This window comes from Westerdykella ornata, assembly GCF_010094085.1.
Source record: "Westerdykella ornata strain CBS 379.55 unplaced genomic scaffold EI97scaffold_1, whole genome shotgun sequence".
NCBI classification, from domain to species: domain Eukaryota; kingdom Fungi; phylum Ascomycota; class Dothideomycetes; order Pleosporales; family Sporormiaceae; genus Westerdykella; species Westerdykella ornata.
In genome coordinates, this window is record NW_022986851.1 from 592961 (window position 1) to 613160 (window position 20200).

General features: G+C 53.7%; 10 protein-coding genes across 10 annotated transcripts; 2 read left to right on the top strand and 8 right to left on the bottom strand.

The window, feature by feature from the left end:
- Nucleotides 1–1786: 1786 nt before the first annotated feature.
- Nucleotides 1787–2157, bottom strand: EI97DRAFT_8398 (uncharacterized protein). Its single transcript, XM_033803136.1, has 2 exons — nt 2085–2157; nt 1787–2034 (listed from the first exon to the last, which is right to left on the bottom strand). The coding sequence occupies exons 1-2, from the start codon at nt 2102–2104 to the stop codon at nt 1890–1892; spliced, it is 165 nt and encodes a 54-aa protein (XP_033658321.1). The 5' UTR covers nt 2105–2157; the 3' UTR covers nt 1787–1889.
- Nucleotides 2158–2440: 283 nt separating this feature from the next.
- Nucleotides 2441–3775, bottom strand: EI97DRAFT_428888 (acyl-CoA N-acyltransferase). Its single transcript, XM_033797316.1, has 2 exons — nt 3207–3775; nt 2441–2902 (listed from the first exon to the last, which is right to left on the bottom strand). The coding sequence occupies exons 1-2, from the start codon at nt 3610–3612 to the stop codon at nt 2640–2642; spliced, it is 669 nt and encodes a 222-aa protein (XP_033658322.1). The 5' UTR covers nt 3613–3775; the 3' UTR covers nt 2441–2639.
- A 371-nt stretch (nt 3776–4146) lies between these two features.
- EI97DRAFT_454031 (uncharacterized protein) lies at nt 4147–5171 on the bottom strand (the record flags this gene model as incomplete). Its single annotated transcript, XM_033800498.1, has 4 exons — nt 4147–4356; nt 4405–4519; nt 4578–5029; nt 5088–5171. The coding sequence occupies 4 exons, from the start codon at nt 5169–5171 to the stop codon at nt 4147–4149; spliced, it is 861 nt and encodes a 286-aa protein (XP_033658323.1).
- A 263-nt stretch (nt 5172–5434) lies between these two features.
- Nucleotides 5435–6529, bottom strand: EI97DRAFT_8466 (uncharacterized protein). The gene is made up of 2 exons (XM_033803145.1): nt 5622–6529; nt 5435–5570 (listed from the first exon to the last, which is right to left on the bottom strand). Exon 1 carries the CDS (start codon nt 6334–6336, stop codon nt 5749–5751), a length of 588 nt encoding a protein of 195 aa, XP_033658324.1. The 5' UTR covers nt 6337–6529; the 3' UTR covers nt 5435–5570; nt 5622–5748.
- A 1709-nt stretch (nt 6530–8238) lies between these two features.
- EI97DRAFT_428892 (uncharacterized protein) lies at nt 8239–9981 on the bottom strand. Its single transcript, XM_033797317.1, has 2 exons — nt 9394–9981; nt 8239–9335 (listed from the first exon to the last, which is right to left on the bottom strand). Exons 1-2 carry the CDS (start codon nt 9822–9824, stop codon nt 8630–8632), a joined length of 1137 nt encoding a protein of 378 aa, XP_033658325.1. The 5' UTR covers nt 9825–9981; the 3' UTR covers nt 8239–8629.
- A 1092-nt stretch (nt 9982–11073) lies between these two features.
- Nucleotides 11074–12750, top strand: EI97DRAFT_428894 (uncharacterized protein). Its single transcript, XM_033797318.1, has one exon. The coding sequence runs from the start codon at nt 11112–11114 to the stop codon at nt 12693–12695; it is 1584 nt and encodes a 527-aa protein (XP_033658326.1). The 5' UTR covers nt 11074–11111; the 3' UTR covers nt 12696–12750.
- A 1691-nt stretch (nt 12751–14441) lies between these two features.
- EI97DRAFT_454035 (uncharacterized protein) lies at nt 14442–15549 on the bottom strand (the record flags this gene model as incomplete). The annotated part of the gene is made up of 4 exons (XM_033800499.1): nt 14442–14542; nt 14577–15219; nt 15274–15360; nt 15415–15549. 4 exons carry the CDS (start codon nt 15547–15549, stop codon nt 14442–14444), a joined length of 966 nt encoding a protein of 321 aa, XP_033658327.1.
- Nucleotides 15550–16038: 489 nt separating this feature from the next.
- Nucleotides 16039–16365, top strand: EI97DRAFT_454036 (uncharacterized protein; the record flags this gene model as incomplete). Its single annotated transcript, XM_033800500.1, has 1 exon — nt 16039–16365. One exon carries the CDS (start codon nt 16039–16041, stop codon nt 16363–16365), a length of 327 nt encoding a protein of 108 aa, XP_033658328.1.
- Nucleotides 16366–16519: 154 nt separating this feature from the next.
- EI97DRAFT_8519 (uncharacterized protein) lies at nt 16520–19126 on the bottom strand. Its single transcript, XM_033803153.1, has one exon. It carries the CDS (start codon nt 18928–18930, stop codon nt 16675–16677), a length of 2256 nt encoding a protein of 751 aa, XP_033658329.1. The 5' UTR covers nt 18931–19126; the 3' UTR covers nt 16520–16674.
- Nucleotides 19127–20155, bottom strand: EI97DRAFT_8518 (uncharacterized protein). Its single transcript, XM_033803152.1, has 3 exons — nt 19950–20155; nt 19673–19895; nt 19127–19609 (listed from the first exon to the last, which is right to left on the bottom strand). Exons 1-3 carry the CDS (start codon nt 20031–20033, stop codon nt 19323–19325), a joined length of 594 nt encoding a protein of 197 aa, XP_033658330.1. The 5' UTR covers nt 20034–20155; the 3' UTR covers nt 19127–19322.
- Nucleotides 20156–20200: the final 45 nt, after the last annotated feature.

Sequence of the window (20200 nt, forward strand, 5' to 3'; positions counted from 1 at the left end):
ATGTATCCGATAGGTGGTGCTTTACGTTTGCGTAACACGGGTCGTTGAAGATGTCGAGAGTCTGAAGTTTGAGTTACTGCTAGCACAAACAATCATAGCATTATCCTATGGCCTCAACCCTACCTAGATATGTACAATGTTCCTCTTTACTCACCTATCTGCTGGAGCCGGGTTGCGAGGAATAATGCGGTGGTACTGGATTGACGTTTTGTCGTCCGTAGTGCTGTTATGGGTAATTGGCGGATCGTTAACAGTGAACGCCGGCGATTCGCGTTGCTACCGTTGTAAACTATCCCCGTAGCCATGGTATTGCGTTTCACGCCCACCCAAGACCTCGGAGGCGGTGATGGGAACGTTTCGGCGTTTCGACCAACGGCGGGGATGGTGAGGGCGCCATGTTTTAGTATATGGATTTGCCGTACTTGCCGCAACTGCGGAGGCGTAGGTTAACTAGATTTATAAATGAAGTGTATGGCCCAAGGCTAGGAGATCAGCCAGTGTCACGGGTTCCCCACTTGTGTTAATGAGCTTATGAGAGAAAAATTATGTATCAATAACATTAGCGATAGAACACCAGAAACACACAACAGAATTGCTCTAAAGTCAAACGACGATACAGTATGCCAATATCGAGCCATTGTTCTGGACATTTCCACGTCAAATTGTTGAAATTGCAGGTTCCACACCTCTCTTCTCAGTGATGTGCTCAGCAACTCGCCTCCTGGAGAACCGCCTTGAGCCTCAACCGTTGAGTAAATCATACCGTCCACCACGTCCACGTCCACAATTCCGCCTTGAACTGCCGAGTTTGTAGGATCCGCCGCTCTCAGTGATGTACTCAGCAACTTGCTTCCAGGAGATTCTTGTCAAGCGCTGCCCTTCTTAATCGTTGGATCCGCCGTCCTCAGTAATGTACTCAGCAACTCGGTTCCAGAAGATTTTGTCAAGCGTTCCCGACACGCAAACCTTCCTCCACATTCACCTAAAACTGCGGAACTTGTAGGATCCGCCGTGCTCAGTGATGTACTCAGCACCTCCCTCCCAGGAGATTCTTGTCAAACGTGCCTCTTCCAAGTCTCCGAACTTGTAGGACTGGCCGTTCTGGGTGATTTACTCAGCAACTTGCTTCCAGGAGATTTTTGTGAAGCGTTCCTGACATGCAAATCTTCTTCGACATTCACCTCGAACCGCGGAACTTGTAGGATCCGCCGTTCTCGGTGATGTACTCAGGAACTCGCTTCCAGGAGATTCCTGTCGGGCTCCTTCTTTGGTTCTTCTGCGGAGACCAGGTGATCCCACCCATGTTGTTGGGAATAGGACGCAACGGACCAGGTAATCCCATCCATCTTGTTCGGGATGTTGCGCAGCATGACGGTCGTGCGGACATCTTCGGAATTGCCGGAGTCGCCCCTCGGCTTGCAGATCAGCATGATGTTGCCCTAGCGGTGGTTAGCATTATTGTCGATACCTTCATGGAGGAGAGGACTTACTTGGCCCATCTACTGGTCGAGTGCATGATTCGTTTGACAAGTGACAATGAGTCCTACACTGGCGCATCAGTAAGCCTGCGGAGGTCGCATTCAGCGTCACTTGTCTTACCAGGTGTACCTCCACACCGGGCGGCATGTAAAATCCAGCCAAGTTCAAGTAAAATCCAGCCAAGTAGCCTCCGGCTTGACGAGCACATTCCCACTCCACAGCTGTACTTCAAGTCAATGCCGCGTTCAAAGTATCTCAAGTAGTGGCCAACTTACATGCCCAAAACCCCACCCGCCCTAAGTAAAATCCAGCCAGGCTCAGCCCGGACGACCCGCTGCATCCTCGGCGTAATCATGAGGCGGTCCCGTGGGTTGCGGTTGTCGTCCAGGCCGAGCCCGGCTGTCTGTGATTCAAGGAGGCTGAGCTCGGCTCAAGGAGATTCTCTCCAAGTAAAATCCAGCCGAGCTCAGCCTCCGCTTGTCAAGCCAACCAACACCCCCGGGTGTCCGTGATGGGAGTGTTGATTGGCTTGACAAGTACATTCTCCCTATGCAGCTGTTTGGAGGTCAGCACGGCGGAAGCAAACAATGCAGGAGTAAACATACCTCCTCGCAGGAGCGAGCATCAAGTGAAATACAGCCAAGGTGGATGTAACAGGAGACGATAGATGAATTTGTATAAGATAGGCTTTGAGGAGGAAGAAGAGATAGTGAGAGAGGGGGAAGAGCAGAGTTTTTATGCTGTTTGTCTTGGCGCGGCGCTAAAGTGAGGGTGAAACGAGCTTTCCTGGAGACAAGGAGGGTTCTGGAAGCGGGATTGTATGGGTGGACACTTGGGGCAACGTGCAAGAGGGGTTGGGGAAAGAGACAGGCCAAAGGGGACTTCACTGCCTCTTTGCGGCTGGGGATGTCACAGTATGTGCACACAGCCTGGCAGGCACTTCGTGAAATGATGGGATTGAATCGGCTTCCGGATCTAGTTTTCGGCGTCCGCAGAGCCGCTGACTTCCGGAACCCTCCCGTAGAGCGCGCTGCAGCAGTTGAATTCAGTTTGGGAGGGCATTTGGGAACTCACTGATGAAACCCAGCCCAGCTGAGATGTCTCCATTGTTGATATGTATCAATTCCGCTTTGCACGTCGAGGCTAGCCCCTCTGCTCTTCTAGATCGTCCCATCCACAGTCCTCGGTTTTCTAATCATGACAGTGTTCGTTTCTATTCCCTCAGCCCCGTACTTGCTGAGGTCATACAGCTTGACCTCCACCTCTTCAAACCCCAGCCTCTCATATAACGGCTTGCCCGCCTCGGACGCCTCTAGGTACGTCGGCAGTCCTTCTTTGTCTGCCTGTTCAATACCCCATCGCACGAGCATGCCGCCAGCGCCGCGGCGGTGGTGATCGGGATGGGTGCAGAGGATGTGCAGGACTGGAAACGTGGTTGTCAGCATCTCCGAACTCAGAAGCGCCGATTCCACAGAGAGGAGGAGTATAACCCTCTCAAGAAGCTAATTGGGACGAGCCTGCAGACCCAGACAAACAGCTCTTCGCCGGCCAATTCGTCATCCGCACTCCAGCCAACTACATCGGCGTTCCAGTCCCGATGGGAATGCACTCCCCTAACCGTCCGCCGTCCCACTCATCCGACGCTCTACTACCTCTCCATAACATACCCCATACTCAAAGCCACGCAGGTCTGAATCTTTTAAAAGACAGCAGAAAACAGCACTTACAGAAAAACGGCTTCGTCCCCATCCACTTCCACCTCATCCCCTCCAACCACGCCGAAAAATCCCTATACGCATCCGTAACTTTCTCATCCTCTCCAATCTTCCGCATCTGCGCCTTGACCACCTCCTCGCTCCGTTCCTGCAGATTAATCCTCCACTTCGCCCCCGCAATCATCTTGCCCTTGGTGCCGTCGTCGTTGACCAGCTCCGAGTCAACGACCTTGAGGTAATGCGCGTCCGTCTCGTTCTTCATGGTGTTGAGGTGGCGGTCAATGTCGGATTGGATTTGTTCGGGAGTATGAGGTTCCGGGTGGAGTAAGGAAGCCATTCCGCTGCGGAAGGCGGCCGCGCCGAGGGCGACGAAGGAGGGGATGTCGGAGGGGGTCATGGGCTTGAGTTGGAGGACCATTTTGGAAGGTTTGTGTGTCGTCGTAGGTGCTCGAAATATGCTTTGGATAATTGCGGAAGGGAATACAAGGAGAGGAATCGGTGCTATAAACAATGGCGTGACGTTGTGAGGTTCGTCGGGATTATGTAGGGCTTTCGGAACGGGCCTCGGAAGTGGGGTAGGATCGACGGAGGCAACGGCATCTCGGGTCGAGTAGCTAAGTTGGGTGTTGGTCCCCGGGAGAGGTGGGTCAAAGTCAGCCCTTCGAGCTAGTTTAAAAGGGCTGACTTGGGTGTTTCTTCGAGTCAACATCGTGCACAAAGGGCCCGATAGGTTGGTTTTCATGTCTGAGACACTGTATATGCAAAAAAAGTCATCATTGCTCATCTCTATCCCACTTGTCTGGTATCGCCTGCCCCTTTATCATTACCCTATGCCAGGAAATCATACACCCAGAAGCAATTGGAGTCACACGCCCACACCCGGAACGAGCGGCAGAAAAGTGTCTTCCAATCAACCAAGATCTCGTACAAGTCACCCTAGTTCCCTCTCCCCCTAGCCCCGGTAGTAGTAATGCGGCGGTGGGTATCCGAAGGGCCCTTGCGGCGGCGGAGAAGACTGCTGGTGCCCTTGAGGCATGCCATAGTAGGCTTGGGTCGGTGGAAGTGGTGGAGGCGGTCCTTCGCAGAACGGTGAGGGTTGCCGCATCTCGTGCGGCACAGAAGCAGAAGGTAGGGGCGGCGGTGGTGGAATTCGGTCGGGACGCTGTTTGCTCATCAGCAAGGTGCCTGTGTAAACTGCGGCTACACTCACCAAGAAGAACTCGTTCTCTGGAATCCAGTACTCGCTTCTATCAGGACCGGTTGGCCTTCCCTCGCGGTTCCCACACAGCCAACGCCAGTATCCCTCGGGAATTCCGGCCGCGAGTCTGTGCAGTCATCAGTACTCGATAACATGTAAAGAGGATGCAAAGTTGTAAAACCCACCCATGCGTTCGAAGCTTGCTGTTCTCCTTCAGCACGCTCCGGGAGAGATTACTGTCGTTCCGAAAATGCGGCTCCCCGACGACTCTGAGCACCCAGCGCAACTGGATGACGACGAAGCCTTGTCTCTTGTGGTGGACTGGGTACGACTGGCGGGGAGGGTCCAGCAGCTTCCTTGCAAGTTCTCGGGCAGATGGCCAAGCGTAGGGGTCGCTGATATCTCCGCCATCTGGAAGTTGACCGAATCCCTCTCCTTGGGGAGCGGCAGCGGGAGCAGGCCCTCGGGGCGGGACGGGTGCAGCGAGCCCTTGGGGCGGGCCGGGCTCAGCCAACCCTTGGGGGAGGCGGGAGGCAGCCTGCCCTTCGTGAGGGACTGGTGCAGCACCCGTCCCGCCGAGAATGGTGGGCGTCGTCGGGGTCGTTGGCTCAAAGGTCTGGGCTCGGGGGTTGAAACTCTGTGACACTGAGGTCAGCGAAGTTCAGGGAGCACTGCTGTGAGCAAGAAACACTTACCCAGATCTGCTCTGCTTCGCGCAGAAGCTTGTCACTGGGGTACCCGGGGCGGCGAGGGGGCTGGTTTCCAGAAGGGGAAGTCATGGCGAGGGTGGAGGAAATGGATATACAAAAGCTTGAGGAGTGTAGGATTGTATATTGGCGGAACCAGAAGTAGTGGGTTTGGAGGTGCAAGATGAAGCGGCAGAAGGAGAAGAGCTGTGCTTATATGTCAAGGAAGGGAGGGAAGCGGTCCGATCACGGGACGCGAAGCTTTCACCCTCGATACCGCTGAATGGCCTCACGTGGGGCAGGCACCCTGACCGCCTGCATTCGCAATTCCGCTTCTACGTCATGGTGAAGGCTACCATTACGCCCCTTGAGAAGCGGTGAATGGAGATGAGGCGGGCAAATTGGTCACAAGTTTCTATGTTGCGGTCAGGCTCTAATGTGAATATCGGTCTGGAGGGATCTCACGCATAGCAACGCAAATCGATCCGGTTCCTGAATTTGAGTTGAGATTTGTATTGTTATAATTACTAATGGGGAGCTCACAGGGACAGGACAGCCTCTATCGGCTTTGCAAGTCTTTTTCCAAGAGCTCGCGCATTTGCGACAACCTGCCTTCAGGTACCATGCCTACCAACGATAAGCTTAGAAGGAGAGGACGGCCGTATCTCCTTCACAATTCCTTCTCGAAAAACTCCTCCGTAAGCCACATCCCATCTTCAGCGGCGCCGCGCTCCTCATCGTCCCCGCACAGCCATTCACGATACACAGCAGGCAGACCCAACTGCTTTCCCCACTTCCGCAGCGGCGAATCTTTCTTCAGAATATATCTTCCATCGCTCCGGCGGCATTCGAAGTGCGTGGCTCCCGCAACAGCGATAACCCAGTTGATGGAAAGGACACCATGGACGAAGGCATGCGGAGGGGGACACAGTAGGCTGCGGACGATGTCCTTAGCCGTTGGCTTCTGCGGAGACGGAGAATGTTGAGACACTCTGAACGTGCTGAAGTCAATATCGACGGGAGTCCAGTTCCTCGAGAAAACCGGGAGAAGATCGTGTGCAACATGCCTGCCAGCAGGCATGTGCAGCCCAGCATTGATCTTAGCGGACTCGGTGTTGAAGTGCTGGAATCGCTCATCCGAGACCATGTCGTAAGTGCTTTGGTAGCTGGGCCACCTAAAAGTTTGTAGCATGTTTGCAGGAGAAGTGGACTCGGTGCTCGATATTGAAGAAGGTTGTGATCGCTGCGAAGGTAGCATACTGTTCAGCTGTTACAAAAGCGAAGGGGAGCAAAATATGCGGACCGTCCGGGCGGAGGGGGAACTTCCAGCACTTCAGTCGAGCCGCTGACCAGAGGATCCGGCCGAGGTGCTTCGCTCAAGGCTGGAAATGTGGTAGGTAGAGTTGTTCAGAGGTAGTATAAGGTCAGCGGCATTGAAGGCGAGGAATGGAAAGCAAAGAGATCCTGTACATATGTGACAGCCCTGAATACACAATGTCTTTCACAAAGTGCAGCGGACCACTGTTGCCCATTCGTAGATGTGTCCCAACATTCCCCTAGGCCCTACACAATGTTCTTGAAACGCCCTGATTCGGTAGTTTCTAACACCTTTAAGGGTAGCCGATGGAAACAATGTTGAAAGCCAATGAGAGGTAGTTTCTTTGTCTGCAGTATGCATGAATATCAGTGCGCGGTTGAATGCCGGCTTTGTGCACAGGAGCGCTGTTTCCGAAACCCATCACTCGGACACATCATCATCTTCTGTCTTCAGGACGAGCTGATAGCCTTTGAATCCGAGTTTCTGGTTCGGGTGCAACCTCTCCTTGGCACACTGTGCAGCTACGGAGAGCAACATGTATGCAACAAACCGTCAGCGCATGCGCTCGGAACCTTAGAGAAAGATACGTCGTGTGCCTTGACACGATCGTTTCCTGTGCGACATCTAAGCGGTTCGGCTTGTTCAAGGACTAGCCCACCGGACGGCAATGCAGCATGACGCGAGTCCTCGGACTTCCAGATTCGGCGCCTTGAACATGATCCACACTCCATGTATGGCACGATACGGGTTTCGTCGCTGTTGTTGAGAATTCCAGAGTGGGCACCGCCACCAGACTCTGGGCATCTCCGTTACGCTGTCACTTCCGGTCGTCAGATTGGAGGAGAGGGAATATCGTGAGCGGGTGACGCAGTAATCAGCGTGTCTGAGGGACTATATGCGTACGGACCTAGTAGAAAATCATGACAATCGATTGCGTGTAACATAGATGTTACTGGTGATTCGGCATATGTGAAGAAGAGGCGTATGAAGCGCAGATGTGAATAGAAATCGGAAAAACCTGTGGGCGTTCTGACCCAACCCGTGGCGCACATATGGCCAGCCTCTGGCCTTGGAAGGGGGATTCTTGTTCAGGACCACGGCGGAGAACCTTGCTGGATCCGCAGATCGGGTAGGGGTGGAAAGGGAGTACAAACTCCCTGTGTTCAATCGAACCAAGATACCCTCATCCCTCACAGAAATTCTTTCTCTTCTTCGCTGCTTACGCAGCTCATCGCATATACTTCGTAGCGGTTCGATAGTTCCGATAAGAGCTCCGGCGTTGCAACTTATCTGGGGGGTTCTGCGACGGGGAGGATATCTCTGCGACCGCGGACATCAGGTCCTGACGGAATAGAGCCGCTAAGGTATCGTTCATCGTCAATTTTCTCACAAATACATTGTCTCCATCCCTACCAGCAGGTATGTCTCTCTACCGCGAAGGTTGAAAAAAGGTGTACGGTGTACGATGCGCGGTATCGCGGAATCCCAGGATTGACGGGCGGATCTAGCTACATGAGTTCAGCGGGTTAGCAATGACTCGCGAAGATTGACTCATAGGCTCATGAGGAACAGCTTCTTGGAACCCGTCTCCAGCAGCCTGGATGGTCGGCGCTGTTAGAGGGGCGTTGGTTCAGGAAGTCCATCCTGCCAGCTCGCTTTCAACTCCCCGCGCCAAGAAAATGGTCCGAGTGCTGACTAAGTCAAAGGGAGAAAGGAAACGCGTGCCACTGCATTCCATGTCTCAGAACCTCAACAACCGCTGGAATTACTGTGAAGTCTCTTTGGTTACTTATCTCGCCCACACATCACATACGATGAGTTCAAAGAAGGAGATCAGTATAGTGACCGTTTATTTCAGACCCTGAGCCAGGGAGCCTGTAAGTCGCCCCTTTGTTTCAAGTCATTTCGCAGAACTTCGCGTTAGATGCGCGGTTCCCGTCCACCCCCGAAGATTGTTATAAATTACAGAAGAACCCCTCGGAAATGCTTCGAGGCCAGGTCCCAATTCAGAGGACCCAAGTTCTCGTTCACGAGTCCATGAGAACTGGCGACAATCAAGAACCGTGATCCACCTCTCCCAAGAAAACGCCGTAACCGTTCCGAGGCCGAGGAGATGGCCAATGGTAATTGCCCCAAGAAAAGCTGTTTCCGTGAACTCCGACCCTACCCTCCGACGCCGATGCACATGCACTAAAGGTGGCTACGAGGAAAAGAGATGAGGCGACCAAGTCTGTTAGTACTTGTTTGCCTTGTGTAACTTGTGGCCAAAACGGCGTTCATGCTGCAGGCTTGGAATGCTTCGCGGTGTATTCAGCGTGTGTTGACCAGCGTCGTCGAAGGCATGTTGATGAATGGAGTCAGTGGATGAGTCAGGAGAATGCTCGAGGAAGCGGGACGGGCGCGGCAGAGTGCTGGTGGAGCTGTTGTAGCTGACATCCTCGACGGTGATAGACGTGGGTGTAGCGCGATACTGGACGAACTTGGGGTCGGATCTCATGGCGTCGTGGTTGCGCACGGGCATAGGCGGAGGAGCAATAGCCTGTCCAGAAGAAGGGTGGGAGTTGAGTTGACCGTTCGTGGCATTAGCCATGTGCTGATGCGGACCCAGGACCACAGGATGAGGAGTGTTGGACTTGCTGCTAACCATGGCGCTGGTCAAGGAGCTGCTGCGACTCCTCAACCTCTCTTGAACGATTGCGCGAACGGGAGGAAGGGGAGGAACGTCGACCTGGAGATTAGCATTGCTCTTTGGACCAAGGCCCCCTACAACCGAACGGCTAGATCCATCAAACGGGGCATCGGTGGCGGCCATGTTTGCGCGTTTGGCGTCAGCTTTGCGGTCGAAGTGACGGCGAAGATAGATGCCTCCGATCCAGATTACTGCCATGGCAATTGCAATGACAATGACCATAATGACATACTTCCAGTGCTTATCCCACCTGGACAGAAATTGTCAGTCTCGAAGCCTGAACCGAAGTCGACTCAACAAGCACATACCAGGTTTGGCCATTGGATTTGGAGCTCACTGGTTTGGCGCCGGCCGCTCCAGCCGTTGCGGTGGAAGTACCCGTGCTGGTGGTGGCGGTAGTAACGGTCGTGGTCATAGGATTGGGAGGCTGAACAACAGGACCGTTACAGAGACTCGTATAGTACTGGGAGATCTTGGCAGCATTATCGGCGCCGCAGAACTGCTCGCAAAGACTTCCAGAGGAGTGGAGGGGGGTGAGGAGCGCCGACAAGCAGAAGCACGATTGATAAGTGGCCTGATCCGTGACTGGAGCCGCTGGGGGAACGCAGTTTTTCTCGGCCTGGTCGAGGATGGTGCATTGACGCGCACATTCTGGGACTTTCGAGTAGTCCATCACCGTCTGGGCAGACACGTGCAAGGTCGCGGCCGCGGCCAGGAGAAGGAGGGCGCGGAGCTTCATTGTCGCGCGCGGTCAAAGGAGGCTTTCCCGCGAAGGGAGTGCGGTGGAATAACGAGAGACAAGGCAAAATGAGTGTGAGACTATTGATAAAGAAAGCGAGCGTGAGGTGGAGTGAGGGGAGAAAGCGAGAAGAAAGTAAAAGGGCTCGACATCGGTGGTTGTGGTGTCGCGTGGCCCGAGCGCCTGCACTCCTTCCCGTTTGCAATCCGGCCCCGGCCCTCGTGTTCTACTCACAGGGGGGTTTTATATAGGATGTGAGAATATAGCGCGGAAGCCGAATGCATTGCAGAAGAACGTGAGTGTACTATCCCTCTTGGAATACAGATAGATTCACTTCGCGAGTCCATTCCATTGTGAATCCATCATTGCCATATGTTTCTTTCCGGGAATAGCGTACCCGACGACGCGGATGCGGAGAGGGCTGCCGAAAGCTTCTTTCTGCTTAAGCTGGGAACGGGGCCAGTTCTTGGCATCTTTTCTCTCGGAACAAGTCCAACCTTTTGGCCGGATAGCATCATGTAGTCGAGATGAATGTGTAAAGAATTAACCATCCATTTAGCAACCATGGATGGAACAAGCTGTAATGCAATGCCAGTGAACCATCCCTCACTCCCCGTAGCCCCTGACCAGTGGTGAAGCTGCAGTGAAGTCCAGTTCATCTCTGTTTGCCATCACTCCCCTTCACCAGCAATAAAATGAATGCCCTCACCGAACAGGTTCACGGAAGCACAAAAGCTGAACCCTTTCCCAATCCTCCTTCTCCCCCAACCCACCACAGCGCAATGCCGCTGACCATCCTTGCCACCGTGGCCATCGTTGCCGGCTCCGTCTTTGGCGGCGCCCTAACCATCGGAGCTGTGCTGACCATTTGCCTCGCGACATCCGAACAGGGCAGAATGCCGTCGAAGCTGCCCTCCAGAGCGGCAGGGATGGCAGAGAAGAGCAGCGGGCCATTGAGCTCCGCGAGCTGGAGGAGGCTCGGCTGCCAGTAAGTTCTCATATATGAATCTCATCGACTGCTGGATGTAATCTACGCTTGCTAACCATTACTGCTTCTTCAAGGCCACTCCAGAGCGAGCGCTCCTTCGGGAGTATTGAGGAGGGTGTTGGCGTTGGTCGTGGTAGTTTTCCTGTCCAGGTAAGCGCCATCCAACGCCGGATCGGGAACCACGAGCTGCCCCTGCACGCCAAGCGACCGCCCGGAACTTTAATCGGTTTCGGGAACTACCCAAATTCCACCTCCACCATCCCTCAACTCTCACATTTCCCACCTTTTCCTAGCCACTGATGGCTTCTTCGCGCGCCTACATCCCTTCTGCTTCCATTCTCCGCGCCCTTTCCCGTCCACGCCCTATCCCATGCCCCTTTTCGCAACGCCTATCGCTCCAGACCGTCCGTGGCGCCGCCCGCAGAAAGAAGCCGAAGAAACCTCAAGATATCATACCAAAAGATGAGAACATCTATGCTGACCAGTTGGGGAAGACCATCAGCGCAATCGAGTTCTACGAGCAGGACCTCGACGAAGGCACAGCACCCAAGCTCGTCAAGAGGATTTCGACCCGGGAGCAAGCCATGGACGAAGAGAAGAAGTGGAGAATGGCTCTCGAGGACGCCACCAACCCCGACTACGACGACACCGAACTCAGAAAACAGATTCTCGACGACATGCTGGCAGACCCCACCTACGACGAGATCAAAGACTACATGATATACTTGAGGGCGAAGCTGGAGGGGCGGGAAAACGAGACGGCATATGGGCAGGAACTGCAGAAGATTACGAAGACGGAAGATGAGATCGAAGCCGAACAAATGTGGTCTCGGGTCGCCGTGGCCCTCCACGAGAGCGCCCAGAAGTACATCGACAACCCCGAATATGCCTCGGCCCGCAAGGAGCTCGAGGATTTCCAAGCCAAACTGGTCAACCTCGAGAAGGGGAACGTTGGTTTCGAGGAGTCTATAGAACGCCTGAACGCCAAACTTCAACAGATTCCTGCAGCCCAAAAACAACTAGAGGAGGTGAAGAAGGAGCTTCCCCCGGAATGGCTGTCTGACGAATGGTTGGACAAGCTGAGTGAGAGCGAAGAGGCTGAAGAAGACCTGGACGAAGCCGATCCCATCGATCAGTTCAAGATTGACATGCTTCTCATGCAGATGCAGGAGATTATGGCCGCAATGGGAAATAAGGAGATGGTCAAAGAGATCCAGACTGTTTTGGACGACAAGCCAAGCCTAGACCCCGAGGATAACGCCGACGAATTCGAAGAGAAGCAGGGTTTCGACGTCAACGAACTCAAGGCTCGTGTCGCGTCTCTCAAGCAAAGTACTCCGGATATGAAGCCCGATCCAAAGGCCGATGCCGTCGTGGAGAGCATGCTTGCCGATCCCTACATTCTGGACAAGCTCGCCGCCATCAAACACCACATTGTGAAGCAGAAGGCCTACGAACCTCCCAGCGCTCCCGATCCCGAGACCCTAGACAAGTCCCGGCTTACGACGTACAAGCAGCGACTCCGCATGGTTGAGAACGACCCCGAGCATCTGGAAGCCCTTGAGCAGTTGCGTGTCGACCTCCCGCCCCCGTTCAATGCTCATCCCGCTTTGAAGTCCCTCAATCAGGCCCTCAAGTTAGCGTACCTCGGAGCGAGCGACGATGTTCGACGTATTCTCTGGCGCTCGTACATGAGAGCCCGCGAGGTACCCACGCTACTGCAGAACATACCCGATGATGCATGGGACATTCTGTGGTACTCGCAAGCAGTCAACTGGGCGTCCAACCAGAACAGAGATGCCCACCTTAAGCTCCTGATGGCCGATCTGCGGACCGTGGATAAGGAAGGTCCGCCCACACCGCCGGATGCACTCCCGGTTTAGAGCACATGAGTTATGACCACTTTGTACAGTATATGTAGTAACAATATGATACCCCGTCACGACAGGCCGTCGTGTTTTCCCGAAAAGTCCATCAATCTCAGCTGTGCTTCGTTTCATCGCCTACTAGACCTTCACACGTTACGCACAGAAAGGAGTCTGTTGCATATATTGACTTTGTACATGCACAAGTGAATGCTGACGAGTATTGATAGACGACCCCGTACCGCTCATAGAGTCGTCCCGTAAGAAACGGCCGCACCGATTTTGCTACGTTCGTCCATGCCGACGCCCGCAGGTCGTCCGCGATTCCTCCAACATTCCCTATGACGGCCTGTACACCGAGCTGAAGAGGGACATATTGAAACTCGTACGGGCTGCTGGGCTTGTGGTCCTGGTAAGACGACCCATGGTCCTGGACGGATATATATAATGGAATATTTGTTCTAAGAAGGACTGATCAGAGGCTCTGGCAGGTGTCAGGCACTTTCAATGACCGTTATATATCTTGTTTTCTTCTTAGCGGCACGCTGCTTACGATTTACTGTCCGTTTTGGGCTAAGGTGTGAGAGTGATGAGGAAAAGTAGATCTGTTGCGAACTCCCTAAGGACTGTCTGATATATTGAGCGCTCGAGTATTGAAACATTCATGGCTTCTAAATACATCACAGGAAAACGGCGCCTTTCGCATGCTTCGAGAGATTCTGCAAGTGGAATAGAGTCCTCAAGGAGATAATGGGTGCTTGTAGTCTGGGGCTGGAAAGACGTGTCATTGTTTGCGCGCTGTGCGCGCGTCTTCTTAGCCAATGGGGAGTCCTGACTCTCATCCTCACTGCTGTCAGAGAGCCCGCCGGGCAGCTAGACTTGGGTGGCGTCTGCGCGTGTCGTGTCCAATAAGGCGCTCTTATTGTTGAAACTTGGGTATCGCAAGTGGTCGCCCTGGTCATGGCTTCCTGCAATTGTCTTCCTCTGAGTTTCTAGTCTAACGGCTCTTCTCGCCGTAGCTGGGGCTGGGGTCGGGGTAATTGGGGTATTCCCGTACGCTCCAGGGGGTTCAGGGATTACTCTGGAGGGCCCCTGCTTATGCATCTCGTTGGAAGACTTTGCCATTTCTGGTGACAGTGTAGATCTCGCTCTTGCGCACGATCCCGGTCGTTACACTCGCACGTAGCCCTTGGCTCTTAGTGCGTCCTCAGGCCAGAGCTTGCAGCTACTACGGCTCGACTGCGAAAAAGAAAAAAGAATAAGTAAGGAGAGTGCAGTATTGTGTGAGGGTGCCCTACTAGCCGCAATGAGGCGGTAGAGCAATAGGGTTGTATTTGGCAAAATACTGCACTGAGGGCCGGAGAGAAGGTGGCCGAGCCGAGTGAGGGCGCCGAGGGCCCCTCACATACCGACTCTCTTGTGCTTCGATTAGACTGACATATGTATATATATCCGCCGTGGAACAAATAAGCCGAGCCACAGTGGGAGAGTATCGTGCCGGCAGACAACCACTCATTATATTCGAAGCGCAATTGGGAGTATAAAAGATGGTATCCGGTCTGTACGGAAGAATGCAAGGCTCGACAAGACGCCCAAATCCTCTTCTATTGACGCCGTTGATCTATCCTCGGCGCCCATGTATATTGCAAACCCATCTTCACAACGGCTTCCGTTCAAGAGTATCCTGTGACAACAACACATTCCTGCACGGGTATCACTCCGAAACCAATCTCAATCGCCGACCATAGAAACAGCCAAACTTCTTCAGAAGTCGTCGTCCCGAAACCATCCCTCCGGGAAGCGCGGCGTCTCGTCGTCCTCCGCCTCCTCTACTGGTATCCGCAATCTCCCTCGTTCAACCGGTGCTTGAACGTATGTGTCAGCTCCAGAGACTTGTACGGGGGTCTAGGTACGGCAGCCTTTGCTGGGTAGACCAGGGCAGGGAGGCCAGGTGGGAGTGATGAAGATCGGGTCGCGGGTTCGGCGCTCCTCGGTGCCCCGTGTTCGGCATGAGCGTTGGCAACGGGCAAAAGTCCCAGTGCTCATGGTCGGCAGGGAGGTGGAGAGGTGGGTGAATGGCTGGCGGAGGGAAGGACTGGTGCGGACCGGGCTGTAACGAGAGCGGAATCTGCGGCGGTGCGGCTCTGAGAGTATGATGAGAGAGAGGGCGTGGTGGAGCGCCCAACGGCTGCAGAAGCGCAGGCTCCGCTGGTTGAAGGAGTAGGGAAAGCCGTGGTGGTTCACTTGTGTATATGACCGGTGGTGAGAACCAGGTCAGGATTCTCCGCTGATGCTCGGCTCTTTCAGTTAGGTCCTGCTGCAGGTTTCTAGCGTTTTTGAGAACGTCTGAAATGAGGGCTTTCAGGCTCGTTATATCTTGGTGGAAGCCCCCCGCGGAGTAGGGCGATTGAATTGAGGGAGCGGTTAAGTGCGTTGGAACGTACGCGGCGGTGGATGGGGCTTGTAGCTGCTCTGTTCCATTGTCGACTGGCGGATTGTGTTGTTCGCGGTCGACTGTGTTAAGGAAGATGTTACTTGGTTGCTTGGAAAATGTTTGTTAGTAGCGATTGGCAGGACGACGCAATAGAGAGCTTACAATTGTGCTGGCGTCGGTTTCAGGCAGAAGCTGGTCTTCAGCGTCAGTCCCTCCGTTCTCTTCAAATCCATCTTCTTGCGCGGTCTGCTGCAGTTGATTGTATTAGTTCGAATTGGTACGAAGGGCGAGACTCCAGCATACCCTTCTGTTGCGATGTACTATACGCAAACGATTCCCCCTACGCAAAACCGCGACTCCACAGGCGTCATCCGGATTGACCACCGACCACCGCACGCCCTGCTCATCGTATTCGTACACTTGAGATGCGTGGGACATTGTAAAAGGAGCGAAGTGAAAGTTTGGAGAATATTCGTGAATGAAGGTTGTATGTACCACAATTTGGTTGTGGGAATGAGAAGAGAAAACACCAGAAGCGAACCGCAGCTTTACATACTGCACAACCCCAATAGAGGAGCGATCAACTGAGCAGCACACGCATACGACAGCAAACTATACCAGAAACCACGTGAGTCAAAACGCGGGCTCACTTCTGCGCGCACGGCAATCCAGCATGCGGAGTGTGGCAGTGAAAGACTACACTGTGAGAACAGCCCAGCATTGTATCACATCCATTTCATTGGCTGAGGGTAGATATATCTGGGTGTTTCTCTGCCCAGAGGTAAATTTCAAAGAGAAGGGGAAGCAAAGTAGACGATTCTTTCCACTTCAATTGCTGCGCTTTTGATTATCTCCCCAATACCATAACATCTCGTTCCCTCACCTCACACACGATATCTCCTTATCTCTTTTTCCCATTGATAAATCATGGCTTCCACCGAGAAGAACAGCAGCAGCAACAGCAACAGCGAGGCTGCCGACTGCACTACTACAACCACAACCAACACCACCGCCACCGCAACCGAAGTCGACGAAGAAGAGTTCATGCATGTCCACGAACAGCAACCCGCCTCCCACTCAACCAGTGAAGGAGAACCACCATCAGGCTCCGCGGCATATCCCTCCTCCTCTCCTGTATCGAAAGGCGGTCCCTCCAAGAGCCACAAGCTGCCCGTCATTATCCATAATGGGGGCGGGCCGCTAAACGATCCCAATACGTCGACTTCGGCGCCGAGCGCGGGGTACTACAATTAGGGCCTCAGGATGCGGCTATGGGTGAATGTTGCTGTTCTGCGACGGTAGTTGAATAGATTGTGGATGCTGATACGATCCATTAGGTCGTTGTTGAGGACGATCATCCTGGGCCTGAGGCTGTGAAGATTCTTGCAACGAGGGAAGGGAAGCGGGAATGAGATGGTTGTGGGATAGATGGAATGAAGTAGAGTGAGGTCATACAATTGAGGAATTGGGCCCTTGTGCCACCACCGACGCGATACTCTTCTCAGTGCTCATTCTTATGTCCTGATATCTCGTGAGCTACATCATGTCCATGATCTATTCTCATCACCGATCCCCCCCCTCTCTTCCCAAAGGCGGACGCTCATACCAGCTCTCATGCGTATAATCCTTATTCGGCCCAGAAACCTCATACGTGATGCCGAACGTATCCAGAGCCGCTCCACGGAACCTGAATTCACAGCTACTCTTGTACGTGTCAGGGCTGCACCAATGATCGCTCTTCGCCAGCCAGCCCTTCTCCGTGTCTCCTTCAGGCGGTCTTTCGAACACCAACTCGTTGAATATCCGTTCGGCGGACTTGCGGTCTTCATCGACGAAGTAGGTGCTGATCCTGTCCGTCTCCTCATTGTATCGGTATACGTAGCGGCGGGACGCGGAGAAGCTGAAACCGTTCTCCAACGTAAATGTGCCCTCCTCGATATACAGATATTCTGCAGAGAACGCCGGATCCGTGGGATATCGGGGGTGGAAGTGCGCTGTTGCTACCATATGACCGCCGGGCGACGAGGGATGGCGAGAGGTTATTTTCCTCCGCATGGTCCAAACACCTTGCATTGCGCGGAAGGCGGCGGCTGCGGCGAAGCGGGAATTTCTTGTGGCATCTTGGAAAAGCTCGTGGACTTCGCTCATTACCTCAGTGTTCGAGGGCTCGGCTTCAGGACCAGGTATGGCGTATCTTGCTGGGAAAGCTGGGCCGCTCTGACCGGCGAAGAGAGAATCGTTCCGTGGAATGCCAGCTGCGCGAGAGAACTCCTCCATCATGCCCACATAATCGGGCATCCAGAATTGCGGAACGCTCAAATCCTGACCCTTGAGGGCATCCCGGACCCGCTCAGCGTCCGTAAAATTGTCAGCGATTGCTGCAATCTCTTGAATGGGTTGCGCGGAAGACCAGGTATCCGCGATCAAACGCGCTTGCGCTTCCATTATACCCCAGTACGGACCTTCGTAAAACCCCACGAATGCCATTTCGGGGACTTTCGAGTTGAATATGGAGCCCTTAGACAGCAAGATTGGCACACGATGACAGGTCGGGTCGTAGTTGAGCACTTTCTTTACGTCCGGGTCGAGGTAGCTGAGATCTGCGCGGAAGCCGTTCGCTTCGATGATGCCGACAACGTCTTCGATCTCGGTCGTGGAAGTTCCCTTTCTGGTCGATGTCGCTGCCCAGGCACTATTATGCGTTAGGTGTAGTATTCCTTTTCCATCATTGCTCCCATCCTCCAGACTTTCGGCACGACCTTGTACAGGGACAATCAGACCATCCCTCACAAACTCACTATAAGTATCTGAGATACCTGTGTAGCTGGGATATACTGTCTGTTCAGGCCTGTAGACGAGTTCTTCACGGCCGAGATCTCGCTGGTCGCCGCCAATGACGGAGCGGATGAACTCATGTCCCTTCTTCGCTTTCTCCGGCGGAACGGGTCCGTTAGAAGTGGATATGAGCCCGTCGCCTCGGCGAGAGAGATTGTAAAGGACGAGGTCCAGCGGCAGAAAGTCTGGTGCTAGGCGGAAGTTCTGGATGGCGGGATTGTAGGGGTTCTGGGGCAGGAATCGTGGGAGGCAATAGAAGGGACGGTCTATGACATGGTACACTTTGCTGTCTGCCCAGGCCGGTTTGGACTTTCCTGGAGCGTGATTTGCGTCCGATATTTGCATCGCTGCCACTGCTGCCGCTTCGGAGCCACTGATCCCACCCCCGACCACTACAATATTCCCGGGCGCATTGGCCAGAGAAGAAATGGAGCGGAACTGAGACGAGTGCAGGCGGGGTACCCTGGAGGCTGAATACGGGAACAGAGGCGCTTTAGGACGGTCAAAGAAGCCGCTCGCAACTATTAGATAGTCAAACTTGTCTTCATGGGGCGTCGATGTTTGTCTGTCCACTGACTTGACGGACCATTGTCGGGGGGTGTTTTTGCTGAGCTCTGTATCCGTGACAGCACGATTGCAGATGAGAACGCCCTCCGGAATGTATCTTCTTGCATACTCTTCCAGGTACAGTCCGACCTGATTCGCTTTGGGAAACATCGGGGGCAGCAGAGGTACGTCCCCGGTTTGGGATGGAAGCTTGACCGATGTCCAGGGCAAATCCGCAAAACTGACAGTATAGCGGCTAAGGTTGGTAGGCATTGAAGGTGCACATTTTCCGTCAGCATCTCCTCTCCACATACCACCGACTCGGTCAGCCGCTTCGAAGATAGTCACTCTGAACGCTGTCCCTTTGTTTTTCTGGAGGAGAGTCTTGGCGGCGACTAAGCCCGCAGGCCCTCCGCCAACAATGAGAACCGTCTTCATGAGGCGTATGCAGAAGAATTGATGAGACGGGGCGATTATAGTATCGGAGGGATTCGAAGGCTAGGCTTTGGATAGGCTATAGATATCGTGACATGTGTGATGGATGTGTGTACGCGCGTGGCAGAGATTACGGCCGCAGAATGGTCGTACCGGGTGCGGAAGTTGTCGGAGCGGTTTCTCGGTAGTAGAGGAAGCCAGACGATGTGATAGAGAAACCCCAGTGATACAATATGCTACGGTGGATCATTGAGGCTCGAGGCAGCAAGAGGTGTCGTCGAAACCTGGGCAGGATGCAGGAACGGAGATTCCTTAGCGCGAACTAGTGGGGTAAGCCTGTGCAACACCTCGACCTCAATCAGCTCCGCCCAAGCACAGCTCACAATTGACGACATTCAAACAAGGCAAGGCGGCGGATCGAGGCACAGAATAGGTAGTTTCATTGCTCTCCTTTTGTTGCCTACCTCTTCAGAGATGCCTTGTGTTCCTCGTCGGATGAAGGACTTTTCTCTTCGCCGCCAATCTCCGAGTACCCAGGAGACACGGGACTCTTGTAAGACGTCAACAAGCGCGGGGAACCTGCCATGATCTCGTGGAGCTCCAGCTTTCTTCTCATACACTACCGTAGGAGACCCGCATTGATGAGCGAGCTTTTCATTCCGTCGAGCTGCGTCTTCCCGTGCTGGTCTTACGTCAGCAGCAAATCTCAGCAAGCGTTGAACGTGAGATGAAAACGGTGCTTTACCGAGAGCAAGTATCGAATATGATGCTGGGAATTGGAGGATTAGCAACAATGGCTGGTCGAAGAACAAAGTGCGATTGCATACCAAGTCGGTGACATTCCGGTGCTGCTCAAACTCCGATCGAGCAAATTGGCGCATGTCTCGCTTGATTCCAGGGTCAGAGATACCCGCCGTGCTCCTCAGTATATTTCTCCATAAAGATAGAGCTCGCTGTCGTTGTATGAACTCGTCTACATGTTAGTTCAGGCTAAGTATTTAGATCCCCAAACCGTGGCGTACATGATCGAGACTCAAAGGTGATTTGCCGCGCTTCTGAAGACGCGACGCCGCCTTTGTCGCGATGGTCGCATACTGGCGCATCATGCCATTTGCACTTTGAGTTGGATCGTCTACTTTGGTAGTAGAGTAGGATGTTCGAGAGGCTGATGATTGATGGATCCCGAAAGCTTGAGCGGTCTTGCTGTGATACCGCCTGCAAGAGATCCGCCCAACGTCCGTGCGCCACTAAGCGCGATGCCCCTTCTCTATGG